Source organism: Coregonus clupeaformis, chromosome 9, assembly GCF_020615455.1.
Source record: "Coregonus clupeaformis isolate EN_2021a chromosome 9, ASM2061545v1, whole genome shotgun sequence".
Taxonomy (NCBI): Eukaryota; Metazoa; Chordata; class Actinopteri; order Salmoniformes; family Salmonidae; genus Coregonus; species Coregonus clupeaformis.
This window is the reverse complement of record NC_059200.1, coordinates 51,254,310-51,274,981: the sequence shown is the minus strand read 5'-3', so window position 1 is coordinate 51,274,981 and position 20,672 is coordinate 51,254,310. Positions and strand designations below refer to the sequence as shown.

At 43.2% G+C, this 20,672-nt stretch overlaps 1 protein-coding gene across 2 annotated transcripts; it reads right to left on the bottom strand.

Annotated features, from left to right (window-relative positions):
* Positions 1-357: 357 nt before the first annotated feature.
* LOC121574066 (C-terminal-binding protein 1) lies at positions 358-20,546 on the bottom strand. 2 transcript variants are annotated; one of them, XM_041886636.2, is made up of 10 exons: positions 20,412-20,546; positions 19,447-19,561; positions 4,673-4,827; positions 4,320-4,464; positions 3,991-4,197; positions 3,527-3,741; positions 1,996-2,126; positions 1,681-1,808; positions 1,270-1,390; positions 358-1,090 (listed from the first exon to the last, which is right to left on the bottom strand). In XM_041886636.2, exons 2-10 carry the CDS (start codon positions 19,502-19,504, stop codon positions 889-891), a joined length of 1,362 nt encoding a protein of 453 aa, XP_041742570.2. In that variant the 5' UTR covers positions 19,505-19,561; positions 20,412-20,546; the 3' UTR covers positions 358-888. The 2 variants fall into 2 exon arrangements, with proteins under 2 accessions (XP_041742570.2, XP_041742571.2); XM_041886637.2 differs by lacking the exon at positions 20,412-20,546 and adding an exon at positions 17,748-17,863 and having other exon boundaries at positions 19,447-19,534.
* Positions 20,547-20,672: the final 126 nt, after the last annotated feature.

The window sequence follows — 20,672 nt, the reverse complement described above, 5'->3', positions numbered from 1 at the left end:
ACACAAGATTAACCCCTAAAATTCCAGCGTCAATGACAGCGGACACTTTTGGTGGGACAATGGCGATACTGGAGTGCTGAAGGAGGATAGATCATTTGAGTACTTGGCAAAGATATTGTTTTCATGTTCTATTCATATCCAAAGGTAACATATAAAAGGTAACAGAAAGGTAAGAAGACCGCCGCCCCTCTAGTCTTGGCAACTACAAAGATGATCTATATATTTAATCATGAAAAGAGGTTAAGAGCAACAGAGAAAATAAGTGTAGGTGGGTGTCTTGACAAACATTGTATGCATTTCACTTATCAGCAGAGGCATATCTTGCGATATTATTCAATTCATGTCAAAAAGCTCATAAAAAGTCAGCCACTTTTATTGTGATAACTAGAAATGTATTAAGCCCAATATTATAAAATCCTTTGTAAGGTTTGTGAACAAATAGTAGTGGAAAAAACATAATTCATCTTCAATACCGTTCCAGACGTATGCCTCACTTTATAGCATGTCAAACAGCAATTGATACAACAAAAAACACAGGAAAAAACATTAACAGGTTTCCCTCCATAAAGGAGTAATTTACAAAAACACCGAGCCACAGGAAAGTCAGACACAGAGGGGTTTAAAAGCAAACTGGGAAAAAATCCTTGAGTAATCCACTTATTGCTTTCTGGATGAGAGAAAATAGGATGAGGGTAGGGAGTCTTTGCAGACTGGTCCCTCCTGAAGGATTCCGTTTTGTTGGATGGGACCAAAGCCGGGTCAGAATGGACCTCAATACTAGTGTCTATCTGCTTGCATGAACATGAAGGGTGACGACGGAATGTTGTGGACGAGAGGGCGATTGCGGACGAGAGGGGGATTGGGGACAGTTGGGGGTGAGGGGCGGGGCTATTGGTCCGTTGGCATGTCTCTGTCTGTTTCTGCTTTAGAGGGTTGCCCCGGCGACGGTGTGTGGGGAGGTCGGGACACGGGGGCAATCCCATGTGCCATAGCCAGGTTCCCTGCAACAATTCCCTCCACTGCAGTGCCTGCCCCTGTCAGGCCTCCTGCTGCCGCTGCCGCTGCCACTCCCACTAGACCAGTAGGGAACCTGTTGACAAATGAGGGGTTGAGTCAGAAGAATTAGAAATGATATGGAATTATCTTTCTAGGGTCATAGAACACAAGCCAGATGTCAGCGATACCTGGAGTTCTCTTTACTGTCACTCATGTATTACCTACAGGTGCTTACTGTCCCTCTTAACAGTCTCAAACAAAGTCTGGTCGTACCTGTAATCAGTAACTCCATTGAGTTCTGAGTGCACAGCCCCAGGGTCCATGCCAGGCCACTGGGGCGTTGCCATCAGATACTCCTTGTTCACACAGTTCTTCAGACTGTCAGGGATACGGCCTGTCGGAATAAACCACCACAACAGTCAAGCTAACTGATCAAAGGCTACTTAATGACAACTCTTGATAAGGTTCTTTGGGCTGGACTACAAAACAGCTGACAAAATAACAACTTGTGGGCTGTAATACATAAACTATATCACTTAGTGGTTAGGGCTACCGTGCCAAGTCTCAAGTGGACAGACTGTTGTTCACTCTGCGCAGAAATGGAAATGTATCATTGTTCCCTAGTGTATGTGCCTAACGCCTATAAATACTCTGTTATACACGGAGGCTTGCATAACTGAATACCTGTGATGGCCCGGCGCACTTCTCTAGCTGCCTCCTCCCGCGCCTCGAGTGACGCCTGCTCGCTGTACCAGGATGCGTGAGGAGTGCAAATCAGATTGGGGGCGTCCTTCAATGGGCCCTGAGAGAAGCTGGAGATGGATAGATCAACAGACCAGTGAGACAGATTAAAGAGTGTGTGCAAGGGGGTGTTGATAGAGAGACTTTTTAAAATGGTGAAGCACAACCTTCAAACCAGTTACTGTTTGCACGTTTTAAATGACTGGGATAAGCAGGATGAGGAGGCTTTAAGTGCCTGTGGGCTGGGAGGAAGCTGACCTGAAGGGCTCTGTCTCGTGTACGTCCAAGGCAGCACCCCGTATCCTGCCCTCTTTCAGTGCCTGGGCCAGGGCCCTCTCATCCATCAGGCCCCCTCGCGCCGTGTTAACCAAAAATGCTCCCTGACGCATCTGCACATACGACAGATCACAGTCAGCAAGCCATGCAGACAAAAATAACCTAAACGCATTGATAATGAGGGTGTTGTGGGTGGCAGGAATGGTGTTTACGTGTGTGTTGGGGTTGTCACGATACCAGAATTTTGACTTCGATACCAGGTTTAGTATCACAATACTTGATACCATCACGATACGCGATACCAGAACGATACCACGGCAATCGTTAGGCATCTTTTGAGTTGAATATCATGACATTTTGAATTTCTTAAATACATTTTTCAGAGACAGCCAAGTATGCATTAATAAAATCAATTAGTCATTTTGACTTTGTTTTTACTAATCTAACTACATAATGGTTAGCATTTATTTGAATGGTATCTATTGATAAACTGGGTAAATCAAAGATGCAGCCTAGGCCTAGCTATGAATGCATGCATTGAGTTATTGAGCTTGTTTTGCCTGATTTCATGGGGCTAGATGACAATCTGTTTCCCTTCCATTTGGGACTTATTTTATTGTACTGATCAACATTTGCATAGAAGTAGCTTATTTTATAAAGATGTGCGCCGTCACTTTAACCAGTAATGACGTCATTCACGAGGCAGTCATTTCAGTCAGTTCGCTGATAATCTTTGGGAGAAACGTGAGAGACCCAATACGTTTTTCATGGCAATCAGCTAAGAAATCAGCATATTTTGTTTGTGATAATATGCAAACCATAACGCAAAGTACTAGGGTAATGAATTGATGATAGCTTCAGCTGTAAGCTAGCAAGGAAAGTTAGCCTACAAAGCTGGAAGCTACCGGTATCATCTTCTATTGTAAAGTGTTCTAGCCTGTATTGACAGTTTCAAAATGGCTACATGCTGTGTCCCATTATTCAAGAGTTCACTTCTGTGCAGCATGAGCGGGGAGCTAACATGATGCAGCCCAGACTCCCAGTGCAGGCTAGCAATGAGTAACGCCTCGATCACACCGACAGCGTCATTGCATTTTTTGTACACCAGAAGTACATTCATTTCCAATGGAACGCTGCGTTTGCCTTGCAGCATTGCGTTGCAGAGGCAGTGCGTTGTGTGGTGCATACGTCAAACTGTATGCGTCGACGGCTTGACAGAAATGGTAGCAGAAGGTGAATGTTGAACTTTTGTTGCACACATATCCAGATGATGCTGCGTGACATTTTGCGCAATGACGCTGTCGGTGTGATCGAGGTGTAAGTGGAGGAGGCACGGTGCGCGCTATAATAAGGGCTGTGTTGTTAGACAGGCTTGATCCATGAGACACATTTGACAGAAGTACCGAAAGTAACAAATTCTAGTACCAAACCGTTTTTTCCATGTTTGAGAATCAAAAAAAAAGTACAGAAGTTTCGGTATACCTTGCAACACTAGTCTGCGTGTGTCTTATACCTGTTTAATGGTGAAGTCGTTGATGAGGTGATGGTTGTGCTCGTTGAGGCTGCAGTGCAGTGACACACAGTCAGAGTGGATGAGCAGGTCCTGCAGGGTGGCCATTCGCTGCAGGCCCAGAGAGCGCTCCACTCCGTCTGGCAGGTAGGGGTCGTAGAAGATCACACTGAAGCCAAAGGCCTTGGCCCGCAGCGCTACAGCCTGGCCCACTCGCCCTGCGGCACAAGCACAGATACACTCAGACTGGAGGATGGAGTAGCGGTGAGAGGAGCCGTTCACTACTTCAGAAAACTACAATTATTTGCTTTAAATATACATTAAAAGGATCTGTGAGGACACCAATAATAAAAAGACACTGCAACTTCGAAACAGATCACATTAGGATAACGTCAATTAACATATGTCCTATGACGACTGCACTTGCAGAGAGCCCTTGCTAAGACAATAATCATTTCCCTCCTCACCCAGGCCGATGATGCCCAGAGTCTCTCCCCGGATGCGGGCAGCGCCGCTGGCCACCTCCCTGATCTGCTCCACGCTGGAAGCCCTGGTGCCCTCTCTCATAGCCTGGTGCATCCAGGTGACGCGGCGGTACAGGTTCAGGATCAGACACATGGACGTGTCCGCCGTCTCTTCCACAGATGTAGCAGGCACATTACACACCGCTATACCTGAGGACGACAGAGCACAAAGGAGACAGCGGTTAGTTATGATACATATTAAAAGGTGGATGGATGGGTGTAGTATGCAGGCTGGAGGGGTGGTGAAGCTAAGTATTGTTCCAGTAGCCAACCTAGTTCAGCCGCAGCCTTGATGTCCACGTTGTCAAAGCCACTGCCGATTCGCACAATGATCCGCAGGCCTTTGAACTTGTCCAGGTCGTCCCGCGACAGGGTGATGGTGTGGTACATCAGGGCACCCACTGCCTCATTCAGCACCTGAAGCACCAGGGAGAGTGTTCAGACATATCCTTATTCTACCATTGCACTAAAAGAGCAACTACTTTCCCAAGCTCTATTGAGTTGGAAATAGCCCCCCACCACATAAAAAGACAGGTTCATGAAGCATCCATTTCCCCGACTTAAAAGTGCAGACAGATACTTGGTGTATAGGAGAGTAATGGTGCTGGGAGAGATAGTTGGTTACCTTCTCGTGGATCTCCTGGGTGGACTGGGCATCACAGAAGGCCACCGTGGCCACGTCCTTTAGGACAGGCATCTCCACGGTGCAGTCGCGCCCATCCAACAGCGCCACCAGGGGGCGCGGGTGCATCGGCCCATTCAGAATCGGGGGGCGAATGCCTAGACAAATGCAACCAATCAACATAAAATAGACATGGGCATTGTCAAATGGGATCCCCCATGTCTTTCTATAGCGTCAGACAGGCCTATGTAATAATAATAATAATATGCCATTTAGCAGAGGCTTTTATCCAAAGCGACTTACAGTCATGCGTGCATACATTTTTGTGTATGGGTGGTCCCGGGGATCGAACCCACTACCTTGGCGTTACAAGCGCCGTGCTCTACCAGCTGAGCTACAGAGGACCACATGTGATCATGTAGATGGTCTAACTGTCAACAATTTCTACAGTTTCCCCTCAACATCTGCATGTTTAAGATTGATTGGGGAACACATTCAATACACAACCAAAAACATATGGCATTTGTTTTGTTCTTTATGATCGTAACATTGAAAACCCATCAGAAATGACAGTAAAATATTTATATTGTCACTTTCAAAGTGGTGCACTAAATACACTGCTCAAAAAATAAAGGGAACACTTAAACAACACAATGTAACTCCAAGTCAATCACACTTCTGTGAAATCAAACTGTCCACTTAGGAAGCAACACTGATTGACAATACATTACACATGCTGTTGTGCAAATGGAATAGACAACAGATGGAAATTATAGGCAATTAGCAAGACACCCCTTCTCAGTTCCTATGCTTCCTGGCTGATGTTTTGGTCACTTTTGAATGCTGGCGGTGCTTTCACTCTAGTGGTAGCATGAGACGGAGTCTACAACCCACACAAGTGGCTCAGGTAGTGCAGCTCGTCCAGGATGGCATATCAATGCGAGCTGTGGCAAGAAGGTTTGCTGTGTCTGTCAGCGTAGTGTCCAGAGCATGGAGGCGCTACCAGGAGACAGGCCAGTACATCAGGAGACGTGGAGGAGGCCGTAGGAGGGCAACAACCCAGCAGCAGGACCGCTACCTCCGCCTTTGTGCAAGGAGGAGCAGGAGGAGCACTGCCAGAGCCCTGCAAAATGACCTCCAGCAGGCTACAAATGTGCATGTGTCTGCTCAAACGGTCAGAAACAGACTCCATGAGGGTGGTATGAGGGCCCGACGTCCACAGGTGGGGGTTGTGCTTACAGCCCAACACCGTGCAGGACGTTTGGCATTTGCCAGAGAACACCAAGATTGGCAAATTCGCCACTGGCGCCCTGTGCTCTTCACAGATGAAAGCAGGTTCACACTGAGCACATGTGACAGACGTGACAGAGTCTGGAGACGCCGTGGAGAACGTTCTGCTGCCTGCAACATCCTCCAGCATGACCGGTTTGGCGGTGGGTCAGTCATGGTGTGGGGTGGCATTTCTTTGGGGGGCCGCACAGCCCTCCCTGTGCTCGCCAGATGTAGCCTGACTGCCATTAGGTACCGAGATGAGATCCTCAGACCCCTTGTGAGACCATATGCTGGTGCGGTTGGCCCTGGGTTCCTCCTAATGCAAGACAATGCTAGACCTCATGTGGCTGGAGTGTGTCAGCAGTTCCTGCAAGAGGAAGGCATTGATGCTATGGACTGGCCCGCCCGTTCCCCAGACCTGAATCCAATTGAGCACATCTGGAACATCATGTCTCGCTCCATCCACCAACGCCACGTTGCACCACAGACTGTCCAGGAGTTGGCGGATGCTTTAGTCCAGGTCTGGGAGGAGATCCCTCAGGAGACCATCCGCCACTAATCAAGAGCATGCCCAGGCGTTGTAGGGAGGTCATACAGGCACGTGGAGGCCACACACACTACTGAGCCTCATTTTGACTTGTTTTAAGGACATTACATCAAAGTTGGATCAGCCTGTAGTGTGGTTTTCCACTTTCATTTTGAGGGTGACTCCAAATCCAGACCTCCATGGGGTTGATACATTTGATTTCCATTGATACTTTTTGTGTGATTTTGTTGTTAGCACATTCAACTATGTAAAGAAAAACGTATTTAATAAGATTATTTCATTCATTCAGATCTAGGATGTGTTGTTTAAGTGTTCCCTTAATTTTTTTGAGCAGTGTAGAAAGTTAGCTTTTACACTCAAGAAACATGATTTAAGTGTTCCCTGAAGTCTACGGATTACACTATGATATACTGTCACTTAAGAAATGCAACAGGAATACTGCCCTGTACAAGTCACTATGTAAAACCAGCAGGGACAGAAGTAACCCATTTTAGCTAAATCCCTTTATGATGACCACAACACTTCTACAAAAAGCCAGGATATGTCCCAATAAAGCGATAGTGCCGTTGCAAATGTAACCTATTACACTCTCAGGCAGCAGTTTTCCAAAATGCCCACCAACTAGTTCCATGGTGCCAAATAGGACAGGTTTCACATGGCAGTATTTCAATAAATAATTGGTACATAACGCCCAATGATGGCTTAAATTTGTTGTGTTTATTGAGAACACAATAGCATGGCCTAAATATGCCATACAGTGCTTTCAGAAAGTATTCACACCCCTAAACTTTCCACAATTTGATGTGTTATAGCCTGAATTTAAAATGGAACAAATTGAGATGTTTGGTCACAAGCCTACACACAATACCCCATAATTTCAAGGTGGAATTATGTTTCTCAAAATTGTTACTAATTAATACAAAATTAAAAGCTGAAATGCTTTGAGTTAATAGGTATTCTACCCCTTCATTATGGAAAGCCTAAATAAGTTCAGGAGTATAAATGTGCTTAACAAGTCACAGAAGTTGCATGGAAGCACTCTGTGTGCAATAATAGTGTTTAACATGATTTTTGAATGACTACCTCATCTCTGTACCCCACACACTGCTAAATGACTAAAATGTAAATGTAATAAATGTAAGGTCCCTCAGTGAAGCAGTGAATTTCAACCACAAAGACCAGGGAGGTTTTCCAATGCCTCACAAAGGAGGGCACCTATTGGTAGATGGGTAATAATAAATTAAAAAGCGGACATTGAATATCCCTTTGGGCATGGTGAAGTTAATAATTACACTTTGGATGATGTATCAATGCACCCAGTCACTACAAAAGATACAGGCGTCCTTGCTAACTCAGTTGCCAGAGAGGAATGAAACTGCTCAGGGATTTCACAATGAGGCCAATGGTGACTTTAAAACAATTCGAGTTTAATGTCTGATGGGAGAAAACTGAGGAAGGATCAACAACATCGTAGTTACTCCACAATACTAACCTAATTGACAGAGTAAAAAAAAAGGAAGCCTGTCCAGAATAACATGCATCAAGGCACTAAAGTAATACTGCAAAAAAAGTGGCAAAGCAATTAACTTTTTGTCCTGAATACAAAGTGTTATGTTTGTGGAAAACCCAATATAACACATTACGGAGAACTACACTCCATATTTTCAAGCATAGTGGTGGCTGCATCATGTTATGGCTATGCTTGTAATCGTTAAGGACTGGGGAGATTTTCCACAGAAAAAAAAAAAAAAAAAAAAAAAAAGACCTGGTTCGGTCTGCTTTCCACCAGACACTGGGAGATGAATTCACCTTTCAGCAGGGCAATAACCTAAAACACAAGGCCAAATCTACACTGGAGTTGCTTGCCAAGAAGACTGAATGTTCCTGAGTGGCCAAGTTACAATTGACTTAAATATGCTTGGAAATCTATGGCAAGACTTGAAAATAGCCATCTAGCCATGATCCCCAACATCTTGACAGAGCTTGAAGAATTTTTTAAATAATAAAAATGGGTTATAAATCGAGTTGTCAGTTCGAGTACTTTAGTTCTTGATTACTCTTGCCCATCCCTAATACCAAATCGAACAATATGGTATTTTCAGGGAGCTTATCTACTGGACTATACACTCACCGGACAGTTTATTAGGCACACCGATTTAGTACCAGGTCAGACCCCGCTTTGCCTCCAGAACAGCCTGAATTCTTCGAGGACGTGTATTCTACAAGTCTGAAACATTCCACAGGGATCTTGGTCCATGCTGACGCAATGGCATCATGCAGTTGCTGCAGATTGGATGGTGGTACACCACCTCCACCAGCCTGTATCGTTGACACCAGGTAGGATGGGTCCATGGACTCATGCTGCTTACGCCAAATCCTGACTCTGCCATCAGCATGAAAGCAACAGGAACCGGGATTCGTCAGACCAGGCAATGTTTTTCCACTTATCAATTCTCCACTGTTGGTGATTGCATGCCCACTGGAGCCCCTTCTTGTTTTTAGCTGATAGGAGTGGAACCAGGTGTGGTCGTCTGCTGCAATTGCCCATCTGTGGCAAGGATCGACTAGTTGTACGTTCCGAGATGCCGTTCTGCACACCACTGATGTACTGCTCTATTATTTGCCCGTTTGTGGCCCGCCTGTTAGCTTGCACCTTGTTAGCTTGCACCACTTGCCGTTCTCCTTCGACCTCTCATCAACAAGTTGTTTTCTCCCACAAGACTGCCGCTGATGGGATGTTATTTTGTTTGTCGCACCATTCTCGGTAAACCCTAGACACGGTCGTGCATTAAAAAACCAGCCATTTCTGAAATACTGGAACCGGCACGACAATCATACCACTCTCAAAGTCTCTTAGATCACTAGTTTTCCCCATTCTAACATTCAATCGAACAGTAACTGAATACCTCGATGCCTGTCTGCCAGCTTTGTATAGCTAGCCACGGCCACGTGACTCACTGTCTGTAGGAGCTAACCATTATTTTGAACGGGGTGGTGTACCTAATAAACGTGACTTATCACACATTTTGTTGTGTTACAGTCTGAATTCAAAACGGATTACATTGTTTCTCACATCTACAAACAATATGCCATAACGACAAAGTGAAAACATGTTTTTAGAAATCTTTTCAAATGTATTAAGAATGAAATACAGAATTTTCTTTACATAAGTATTCACACCGCAGAGTCAATACATTTATAAATCACTGTTGCAAACAATTACAGCTGTGAGTTTTTCTGGGTAAGTCTAAGAGCTTTGCACACCTGGATTGTACAATATTTGCATTTATTTTTATATTCTTCAAGCTCTGTCAAGTTGGTTGTTGATCATTGCTAGACAGCCATTTTTAAGTCTTGCCATAGACTTAAGCCGATTTAATAAAAAAAACTTAACTAGACCATTCAGAAACATTCAACGTCATCTTGATAAGCAACTACAGTGTATATTTGGTCTTGTGATTTAGGTTACTGTCCTGCTGAAAGGTGAATTTGTCTCCCAGTGTCTGTTGGAAAGCAGAACAGGTTTTTGTCTAGGATTTTGCCTGTGCTTAGCTCTTCATTCCATTTATTTTTGTCAACCAAAATAAACCCCTAGTCCTTGCCGATGACAAGCATACCCATAACATGATGCAGCCACCACCATGTTTGAAAATATGAAGAGTGGTGGGTTGCGTTGGATGGGTTTGCCCCAAACATAACGCTTTGTATTCAGGACATGAAGGTAATTCCTTTGCCAATTTTCTTTGCAGTTTTAATTTAGTGCCTTATTGCAAACAGGAAGCATGTTACGGAATATTTGTATTCAGTACAGACTTCCTCCTTTATGCTCTGTCATTTAGGTTAGTATTGTGGAGTAGCTACAACGTTGTTGATCCATCCTCAGTTTTTCCCTAACACAGCCATTAAAACGCTAACTGTTTTAAAGTCACCATTGGCCTCACGGTGAAATCCTTGAGCACTTTCCTTCCTCTACGGCAACGGAGTTAGGAAGGACGCCTGTATCTCTGTAGTGACTGTGTGTTGACACACCATTCAAAGTGTAATTAATTACGTCACCATGCTCAAAATGATATTCAATGTCTGCTTCATTGATTTATACACATCTACGAATAGGCGCCCTTCTTTGCGATGCATTGGAAAACCTCCCTGGTCTATGTGGTTTAATCTGTGCTTAAAATTCACTGGTCGATCGAGGAACCTTACAGATAATTGTATGTGTAGGGTAGAGAGATGAGGTAGTCATTCAAAGATCATGTTAAGTACTATTATTGCACACAGAGTGAGTAAATGCCAGTTATTATGTGACTTGTTAAGAAAGTTTTTACCACTGAACTTACTTAGGCTTGCCATAACCAAAGGGGATGAATGTTTGCTAATTTATTAAAAATAAAACTGAAATACCTTATTTACATAAGTATTCAGAACCTTTGCTATGAGACTCGAAATTGAACTCCGGTGCATCCTGTTTCCATTGATCATCCTTGAGATGTTTCTACAACTTGGAGTCCACCTGTGGTAAATTCAATTGATTGAACATGATTTGTAAAGGCACACACCTGTCTATATAGTGCATGTCAGAGCAAATACCAAGCCATGAGGTCGAAGGAATTGTCACTAGAGCGCCGAGACAGGATTGTGTCGAGGAACAGATCTGGGGAAGGGTACCAAAAAATGTCAGCAGCATTGAAGGTCCCCAAGAACACAGTGGCCTCCATCATTCTTAAATGGAAGAAGTTTGGAACCACCAAGATTCTTCCTAGAGCTGGCCGCCTGGCCAAACTGAGCAGTCAGGGGAGAAGGGCCTTGGTCAGGGAGGTGACCAAGAACCCGATGGTCACTCTGACAGAGCTCCAGAGTTCCTCTGTGGAGATGGGAGAAACTTCCAGAAGGACAACCATCTCTGCAGCACTCCACCAATCAGGCCTTTATGGTAGAGAGTGGCCAGACGGAAGCCACTCCTCAGTAAAAGGAACGACAGCCCGCATGGACTTTGCCAAAAGGCACCTAAAGTACTCGCAGACCATGAGAAAACGATTCTCTGGTCTGATGAAACCAAGATTGAACTCTTTGGCCTGAATACCAAGCGTCAAGTCTGGAGTAAACCTGCCACCACCCCCAAGGTGTAGCATGGTGGTGGCAGCATCATGCTGTGGGGATGTTTTTCAGTGGCAGGGACTGGGAGACTAGTCAGGCTCGAGGGAAAGATGAATGGAGTAAAGTACAGAGATGGAAACCTGTTCCAGAGCTCTCAGGACCTCAGACTGGGGCGAAGGTTCACCTTCCAACAGGACAACGACCCTAAACACACAGCCAAGACAACGCAGGAGTGGCTTCGGGACAATTCTCTGAATGTCCTTGAGCGGCCCAGCCAGAGCCCGGACTTGAACCCGATCAAACATCTCTGGAGAGACCTGAAAATAGCTGTGCAGCGACGCTCCCCATCCAACCTTACAGAGCTTGAGAGGATCTGCAGAGAAAATGGGAGAAACTCCTCAAATACAGGTGTGCCAAGCTTGTAGCTTCATACCCAAGAAGACAAGACTGTAAGTGCTTCAACAAAGTACTGAGTAAAGGGTTTGAATACTTACGTAAATGTATTATTTCTGATTTATTTATTTTTAAACCTGTTTTTGCTTTGTCATTATGAGTTATTGTATGTAGATTTACGAGGGGGGGGGGTTCAATTTAATCCATTTTGGAATAAGGCTGTAACATAACAAAATGTGGAAAAAGTCAAGGGGTCTGAATACTTTCCGAATGCACTGTGTATATATACATACATACAGTACCAGTCAAAAGGTTGGACACATCTACTCATTCAAGGGTTTTTCCTTTATTTCTGTACTATTTTCTACATTGTAGAATAATAGTTTAGACATCAAAACTATTAAATGTAGTAACCAAAAAAGTGTTATATCAAAATATATTTCATATTTGAGATTCTTCAAAGTAGCCACCCTTTGTCTTGACAGCTTTGCACTCTTGGCATTCTCTCAACCAGCTTCATGAGGTAGTCACCTGCAATGCATTTTAATTAACAGGTGTGCCTTCTTTAAAGTTAATTTGTGGAATTTCTTTCCTTCTTAATGCGTTTGAGCCAATCAGTTGTGTTGTGACAAGGTAGGGGGGGGTATACAGAAGATAGCCCTATTTGGTAAAAGACCAAGTCCAAGAATAGCTCAAATAAGCAAAAAGAAACGACAGTCCATCATTACTTTAAGACATGAAGGTCAGTCAATCTGGAACATTTCAAGAACTTTTAAAGTTTCTTCAAGTGCAGTCGCAAAAACCATCAAGTGCTATGAAACTGGCTCGCATGAGGACCGTCACAGGAAAGGAAGACCCAGAGTTACCTCTGCTGCAGAGGATATGTTCATTAGAGTTAACTGCACCTCAGATTGAAGCCCAAATAAATGCTTCAGAGTTCAAGTAACAGACACATCAACTGTTCAGAGGAGACTGTGTGAATCAGGCCTTCATGGTCGAATTGCTGCAAAGAAACCAATATTAAAGGACACCAATAATAAGAAGAGACTTGCTTGGGCCAAGAAACATGAGGAATGGACATTAGACCGGTGGAAATCTGTCCTTTGGTCTGATGAGTCCAAATTTGGTTCCAACTGCCGTGTCTTTGTGAGACGCAGAGAAGGTGAACGGATGATTTCCGCATGTGTGGTTCCCACCGTGAAGCATGGAGGAGGTGGTGTGATGGTGCTTTGCTGGTGACACTGATTTATTTAGAATTCAAGGCACACCTAACCAGCATGGCTACCACAGCATTCTGCAGCAATACACCATCCTATCTGCTTTGCACTTAGTGGGACTATCATTTGTTTTTCAACAGAACAATGATCCAAAACACATCTCCAGGTTGTGTAAGGGCTATTTAACCAAGAAGGAGAGTGATGGAGTGCTGCATCAGATGACCTGGCCTCCACAATAACCCGACCTCAACCCAATTGATATTGCGTGGGATGAGTTGGACCGCAGAGTGAAGGAAAAGCAGCCAAAAAGTGCTCAGCATGTGGGAACTCCGTCAAGACTGTTGGAAAAGCGTTCCTCATGAACGTTCCTCATGCAAAGCTGTCATCAAGGCAAAGGGTGGCTACTTTGAAGAATCTTAAAACACTTTTGGTTACTACATGATTCCATGTGTTATTTCATAGTTTATGTCTTCACTATTATTCTACAACGTAGAAAATACAAAAAATAAAGAAGAACCCTTGAATGAGTAGGTGTCCAAACTTTTGACTGGTACTGTATATACAGTCATGTGAAAATAAGTACACCCCCTGGAAAGCGATTTGTTTTTACATATTTGGACACATGGAAAACTGAGCTAAATTCCCACCACATTCATTGATAAAGGTAACCCGATTTAACAAATCACACAAAAAATGTATAATTTAAAATGTTATGCAATTAAAATAAACAAAAATGCCTTTTCCTTATGCGGAAAAAGTTAGTACACCACTACATTTACCATCACATAAAATGGCTAAAATTAGAATCAGGTGCACCAAAACAGGTGCAAATGGTTAGAAAATCATTACAGAGGGTCCAGCCTTCCATAAAGATTAGAAACTTGGTCTGGTTTGGCCTTAATCATATAGGTGTGTGGTAACACATCATGCCAAGATGAAAATACCTACCCAAGGCCCTCAGAAGAAAAGTTATTGATGCCCATGAGTATGAGAGGGGTTACAAACCCATTTCCAAGCAATCCCTACCCCACCCCTCATAAAATAAAAGTGATTGTCCCACTGGCTATCATAAGTTGAATGAACCAGTTTGTAAGTCGCTTTGGATAAGAGCGTCTGCTAAATGATGTAAATGTATATCATTCCACTGTCCAACGGCTCACCTACAAATAGAGAAAATTCCAGAACACTGGCAATCTACCTAGGACAGGTTGTCCCACCAAATTCAGCCCAAGAGCTGACCGAAAGATGCTCATAGAAGTCTCTAAGAAACCCAGGGTAACATCAAGCGATATACAGGCCTTTCTTGCCACAATCAATGTCGAAGTGCATGAGTCAACTGTCAGAAAGAGACTGCACAAACTTGGCCTGCATGGGAGGTCAGGAAGGAAGCCTCTGCTCTCAAAAAAGAATATCAAGACAACTGACGTTTGCCAGGCAACATGTGCTCTGGACAGGTGAGTCAAAGGTGGAGTTGTTTGGCCACAATGCCAGACGCCATGTTTGGCGAAAAAAACACTGCCTTTGAACAGAAGAACCTCATGCCAACCGTAAAGCATGGAGGCGGTGGCATTATGGTTTGGGGCTGCTTTGCTGCCTCAGGGCCTGGCCAACTTGCCATCATTGAGTCAACCATGAATTCTATATTGTACTAGAGAATTTTTGAGGAAAATGTGAGGCCATCTGTCAAAAAGCTGAACCGAACATGGCTCTTGCAACAGGACAATGATCCAAAACACAAAAGCAAAGCTACAACAGAATGGCTCAAAAATAAGAAATGGCGGGTTATGGAATGGCCGAGTAAAAGCCCAGATCTCAATCCTATCGAAATGCTGTGGGGGGACTTGAAGCGGGTCGTGCATGCAAGAAAACCCTCGAACATGACGCAGTTGAAGCAGTACTGTAAAGAAGAGTGGGCAAAAAGTCCTCCCAGTCGATGTAAGACTGATAGACAGTTACAAGAAATGTCTACATTACGTTATTTCAGCTAAAGGGGGCAACACAAGCTATTGAAGCTAGGGGTGTACTTATTTTTTCCGCACCATGGAATTGCATTTCTGTTGATTTTTGATGAATAAATGATTGCAAAGTATAATCTTTCAGTGTCATTTGTTAAATTAGGTTACCTTTATCTGTCAAGTGTTTAAGTGAAGATTACACATCTCATCTGTCCAAATATGTAAAGATTTTTAAAAAATAAGACACTTTCCAGGAGGTGTACTTACTTGTTCACATGAGAGCTGTCTGCTTCATTCTCAAATACAGACATGGCAGTCCTCCAACCCCCAATCAGGGGAGACTCCTCCAACTGATTAGCAGATGGGTGGGTTTGGGGGCACGGGCTTGTTGAGTTATAATGACCTACATTTCTCCATGTCTGGAGGCAGAGACCCCTGCCTTTCCGCAACAATACACAGCCTGCCTGCCCTATAGCCACAAACATCTCATAAATAAACATACATAAGATATACACCTAAATTAGCAAAGACAGATATTAGGGATAGGCATTTGAAATGTTTTCACTATTCGAATAATATCAAATGTATTTATAAAGCCCTTTTTACATTAGCAGATATCATGATATTTTTTAAGCTATCCGGATAGTCGGAACATGTATTAAAGCATGTCTTTTTTTTTTTTTTTACTTCAATGGAGACTTGTTAGCCAGACTCGAGTAGCAGGGGCCGGTGTGTGTGTGTGTGGCAGAGAGAGTGCGAGTGAGTAGCCAAACAGACTTGCGCTAGTTAGACAAACTAGCCTTTTGACTGTAGCACCACTTTCATTGACCGACAATAACAACAAGCTAAAGGTGTAAAACGCGTGTAGGCTACCGGTGCATCTTTTTTATGGGGCGCATTCAAACTGCTGTTTTAACATTTCTTATGTCATGGTCTATCCCTGTAGGCTATGTAGCAATGTCACAGATTATTTTATACAAAGCTTTTTCATTGTTAAAATAGGCCTTATTTTATTGATTTTTTCAAAAATGAATACTCTCCAAGTAATGGAATAATAATTTCAGTTTGGATATTCGAATAACCGTGCCCATCCCTAATAGAGATAGCTGTAAGATAATTCAATAACAGTTGTCAGTGCAGTATGTATGTGATATTGAGAAATCCCCTAAAGTGATGCAGCAATTTAACTCACTGCTAATACTTGAAGGGCAGTAGAGAATGCCAACCCACGCCAATAGTGCAACTCTAAAACGTTAATACCAGAGTGCAAAGTAGAGACTGCAGAAAACTCAATGACAAGCAAAAAATTGCAACTGCAAGTGTTTTTCTAAATCATGACACTAAACACAATTGATCATGGAATGCGTGTCAACATATTGCCCAAACAGACAAATAGCCTAAACAAGCAAACTCAATTATGTAAGAGATATCATTACCTTAACCAAAACAACAAGTTAGTTTACCCTCCCCCAAGAACTGTGAGATATTGTATGCGTTTAGCCATTGACACATTGATGTATGGGCTTTTTCAATCTTAATGTGTTGTATTGACACCAACAATCTAAAATTGGGCAGCAGTGAATGGTCAGTAGCCCAACCGGTTAATCCAGAGTGTAGCATAGATGGACAAGACCCAGTCTTTCAGCAACTAAAGACAGGGAGTACCAAATAACCCTCACACAAAATTAACAGGCACACAAGGGTCCTTATGTGGAGCTAAGATTTCTGCAGAGCTAAGGATAATCAGTGTAGCCTAGACATTATTGATGCTTAAAGAGACGAGAATGCGATCCTCAACGCAACAGCACTGCGCGCACACAGACCACAACACTTGTGACTGTCAATTACTTCCTTTGCTTAATATGAAGGCTCCAAGTACAGATAAGTGTTCTGTTTGCCAACAAATTCCATCATTCCCCCTCAAGGACAACTCATGGAGAAAGAAATTGCTTTTTGGCTCATTCTAATCTGACCCAGAAAATGAAACATAGCTGTAATAAGGCGCTAGTCTGACAAATCTTCACATGCATTTGGCGCAATATATAAACACACATCACAAAAGCAGAGCGCTCACCAAACCTACAAAATGTACCAATTTCTATCTAGACAAAAAGACGAAGGCATGATTACAAATGAACCTAAAGGAGGACAAAAAAAAAGGCACACAGAAAGAGCGCAGAGCTGGCAACACACATGCACCATATGGTCTTGGAGACAGACACCTGGCAGTGTGTGTGTATGACCATGTGACTGTGTGTTGGTGTGTGTAGAAAGCCTGGTCTGACCGGCAGCAGGGCCATGCACACAATGCCATTCATTCAGCGTTCATTCATTCTCCCCCTCTGCCTGCCGCTCTGTGGATGTAAGTGAGCTCGCAGGGAGGGGTGGTTGATAATGCTGCAGGACCCCACCCAGCCCCCTGCCACACAAGCTCCAGAGCAATCCATCTCACACACACAATACTAGAAGAGACCACAACGACAAAAATGCTAAACCAAATAGCAGATTTGTACTCTGTCATATCCATCTACCCCTACCTCCTCCTTCCCTCCTCCCTCTCGCCCCAGAAAAACAAAAAAAAAGACATTCATCCTTCTAACCTTGCATGCTGCAGTTGACCAGCCTTTCTTCCTCTCCTTCTCCACTTACAGTTACTGTCAGAATGCTTTCGCTTGGCACAATCCCAGGCAAACACCCTCCTCCTTCTGCCTGCCCCCTGCTCCAATCAGAGGGAGGAACAATTCAGCCTTAACCAACCAAAACAAAGCTTTTTAGCATTGAGACGCTAGGTTAGGTAGTCCTGCATGTGAGCCATTTGTGGACAAAAAATGCATAACTTGTGTGGGACTTTTATTTTGACACGAGGTAAGCAGAGAGGAAGTGGCAGATACTTGATATGCAGTAAACTAGATTCATAATAAAGTGTATAATATGCCAAATGCTATTGAAGAAAAAATAACAATAAAACATAGCCCAACCACGTGTAAAACCTTGAATGACTTTTTCTAATAAATAAAAATATATAAAAAAGGCCCAGTGCTTTCAGAACTGTGATTTTCCTGTAGTAGATAGATCTATCTACATATATCCACACTGGTTGGAATAATACTGTGAAAATGATGATAATGCCCTTTAAGTGTAAGAGCAGTTTGAAAAGACCACCTGAAATTTCAGCCCGTTTTGGTGTGATGGAGTTTTGGCCTGCCGCAGTAAATTAGTTAATATACCAATAAGAAAGACTTCCAAACCTCTGTCAATAACAGCAAACCCAGCAGCTGATTGATGGAGGCCACTGTGTTCTTGGGGACCTTCAATGCTGCAGAAATGTTTTGGTACCCTTCCCCAGATCTGTGCCTCGACACAATCCTGTCTCTGAGCTCTACAGACAATTCCTTCCACCTCATGGCTTGGTTTTTGCTCTGGCATGTACTGTCAACTGTGGGACCTTACATAGACAGGTGTGTGCCTTTCCAAATAATGTCTAATCAATTGAATTTACCACAGGTGGACTCCAATCAAGTTGTAGAAACATCTCAAGGATGATCAATGGAAACAGGATGCACCTGAGCTCAATTTTGAGTCTCATAGCAAAAGGTCTGAATACTCATGTATATAAGTTGTTTGTTTTTAATACATTTGCAAACATTTCTAAAAACCTGTTTTTGTTTTGTCATTATGGGGTACATTTTAGAATAAGCCTGTAAAGTAACAAAATGTGGAAAAGGTGAAGGGGTCTGAATACTTTTCGAATGCACTCCTGTTTGTTATCAATGTATGTAACCTAAACAGACAGTAATGACTTGACAAAGGCAACATGTAGAAGGACCACAGGCAGGCACCCTCCCTCTTTTGCTGTTTATGTAATTAGATCAGTTATTGAATCAGTCATTGAGAACCCTTCCCTTCACAAATTGGGCAGGAGTATAACACTGGTCGCATTCACCTGCTCAGATGCTGCATGCATTAATCAACTGTTGCGTGTCACTTCATCGACTGTTTCATCAATTGACAGATTGCCATAACATATGCGGTTAGTTTATACGTAAAATCTGGCATTTGTCAGTCACGCCTGGGCAGAGGAATGCTCCCATTGTCTGCCATAATGAAGTCAAGCACAACTTCATGCTGTCCATCACCTATTTATGTCTATGGTCAATCATCAGGCCATTCTACATTGGAGATTAAAAAATCAGATTTTCAAGAATCCTTATCTATGTTCGCTAGCTACAGAAGCTTGTACACGTGGATTGTCAGTCCCTAACATACGGGGGGAAAGTATGTAACGTTAACGTTACTGACCTTCACAAATGCGGTCCAGCCTCTGTCGCTTGACTTTGTGCTTATCCATGAGAGCCATCGGCGTTCTTCACCCCAGCCAAAGCACAAACAGACCAGACCAAAGCCAAAGGCTTAGCTGTGAGGCACAAGACAAATAGTCAAAACATCTCTCGGGGAACAATGATGTGTACCGGTAAAAACCTGTAGACTAAATAAAATGAACAGCGTTTCAATATCTATCTAAATTAGTTAACGTTACGTGACAGGCTTAGCTACCATTCATAAAGTTGCTAGCCACGAGACTAGACGTAGCTATGGCTAATAAAGTTGACTTATCTCTGCTTGGATTTTTATGTTTTACTAACTAACTATTTTAGTTAACCCTAGCTAGTTAGCATCATTTTCCACTGCTGGCAAGAGCCAACACAGCTAATTAGGGGCTAACTACCCAACTCTTATTTCAATAACTTTCACACTATTCTGGCTTCTTAGTTAACGTTGACTAGCTAGCAAATAACGCAAAACACAAGCTCCAGTTTATGTAGCTAGCTAAATAATTTACAAATTACTTAACGTTAGCTAGGTACTTTAGCTGGCTATATGTTGTTAGCGAGTTGGATAACTGTTAGCAGCCTAACTAACGTTAGCTAACTAAAAAGTAGTAAGCTAGCCTAACAATTCAAAGTCGGTAGCCAAGAAAGTCGTGTGGCTAACAAGGCTAGTTAGCGTACCTAACACCAAGCAAACGTGATACTGTTCGCGAAAACAGGCCTGTTTTACAAAGCTATCAGCTAGCTAGTAAGCTAATAAAGCTAGCTAGCACTGATAAAATACAGGCATACATCAACACACAAGTTCAGGCGGCGAAAAACTATTTTTTGCTTCCAATAGAATAATAAGACGACGACTACGGACCAGTAACATTGCTGTTGGATCAGATCAGAGCACTAATCGGTAACGTTAGCTAGCTACGGTTAATTCATTACCAAGTAGTGCAGGTTCTGTTCTTAGTGCTGTGGGGTCAAAATGAGGTGATGTCTTCTCACTGATCGGCTAGTCATGAATCCAACAGTTTGTTCAGAAGAGTCAGGTGACGGACGAGTCACCGAATGAAGAGAAGCCTCGATAAACCGCTGTTAGTTGAGTGTGGCGCCTTCACGTAACACAGGGGTATTGCATCCGACTCTGATTGGTCAGGGACCACATTTGAGGGTGATTAGTTTTTTTAAAGATGGCAAAGATCATAA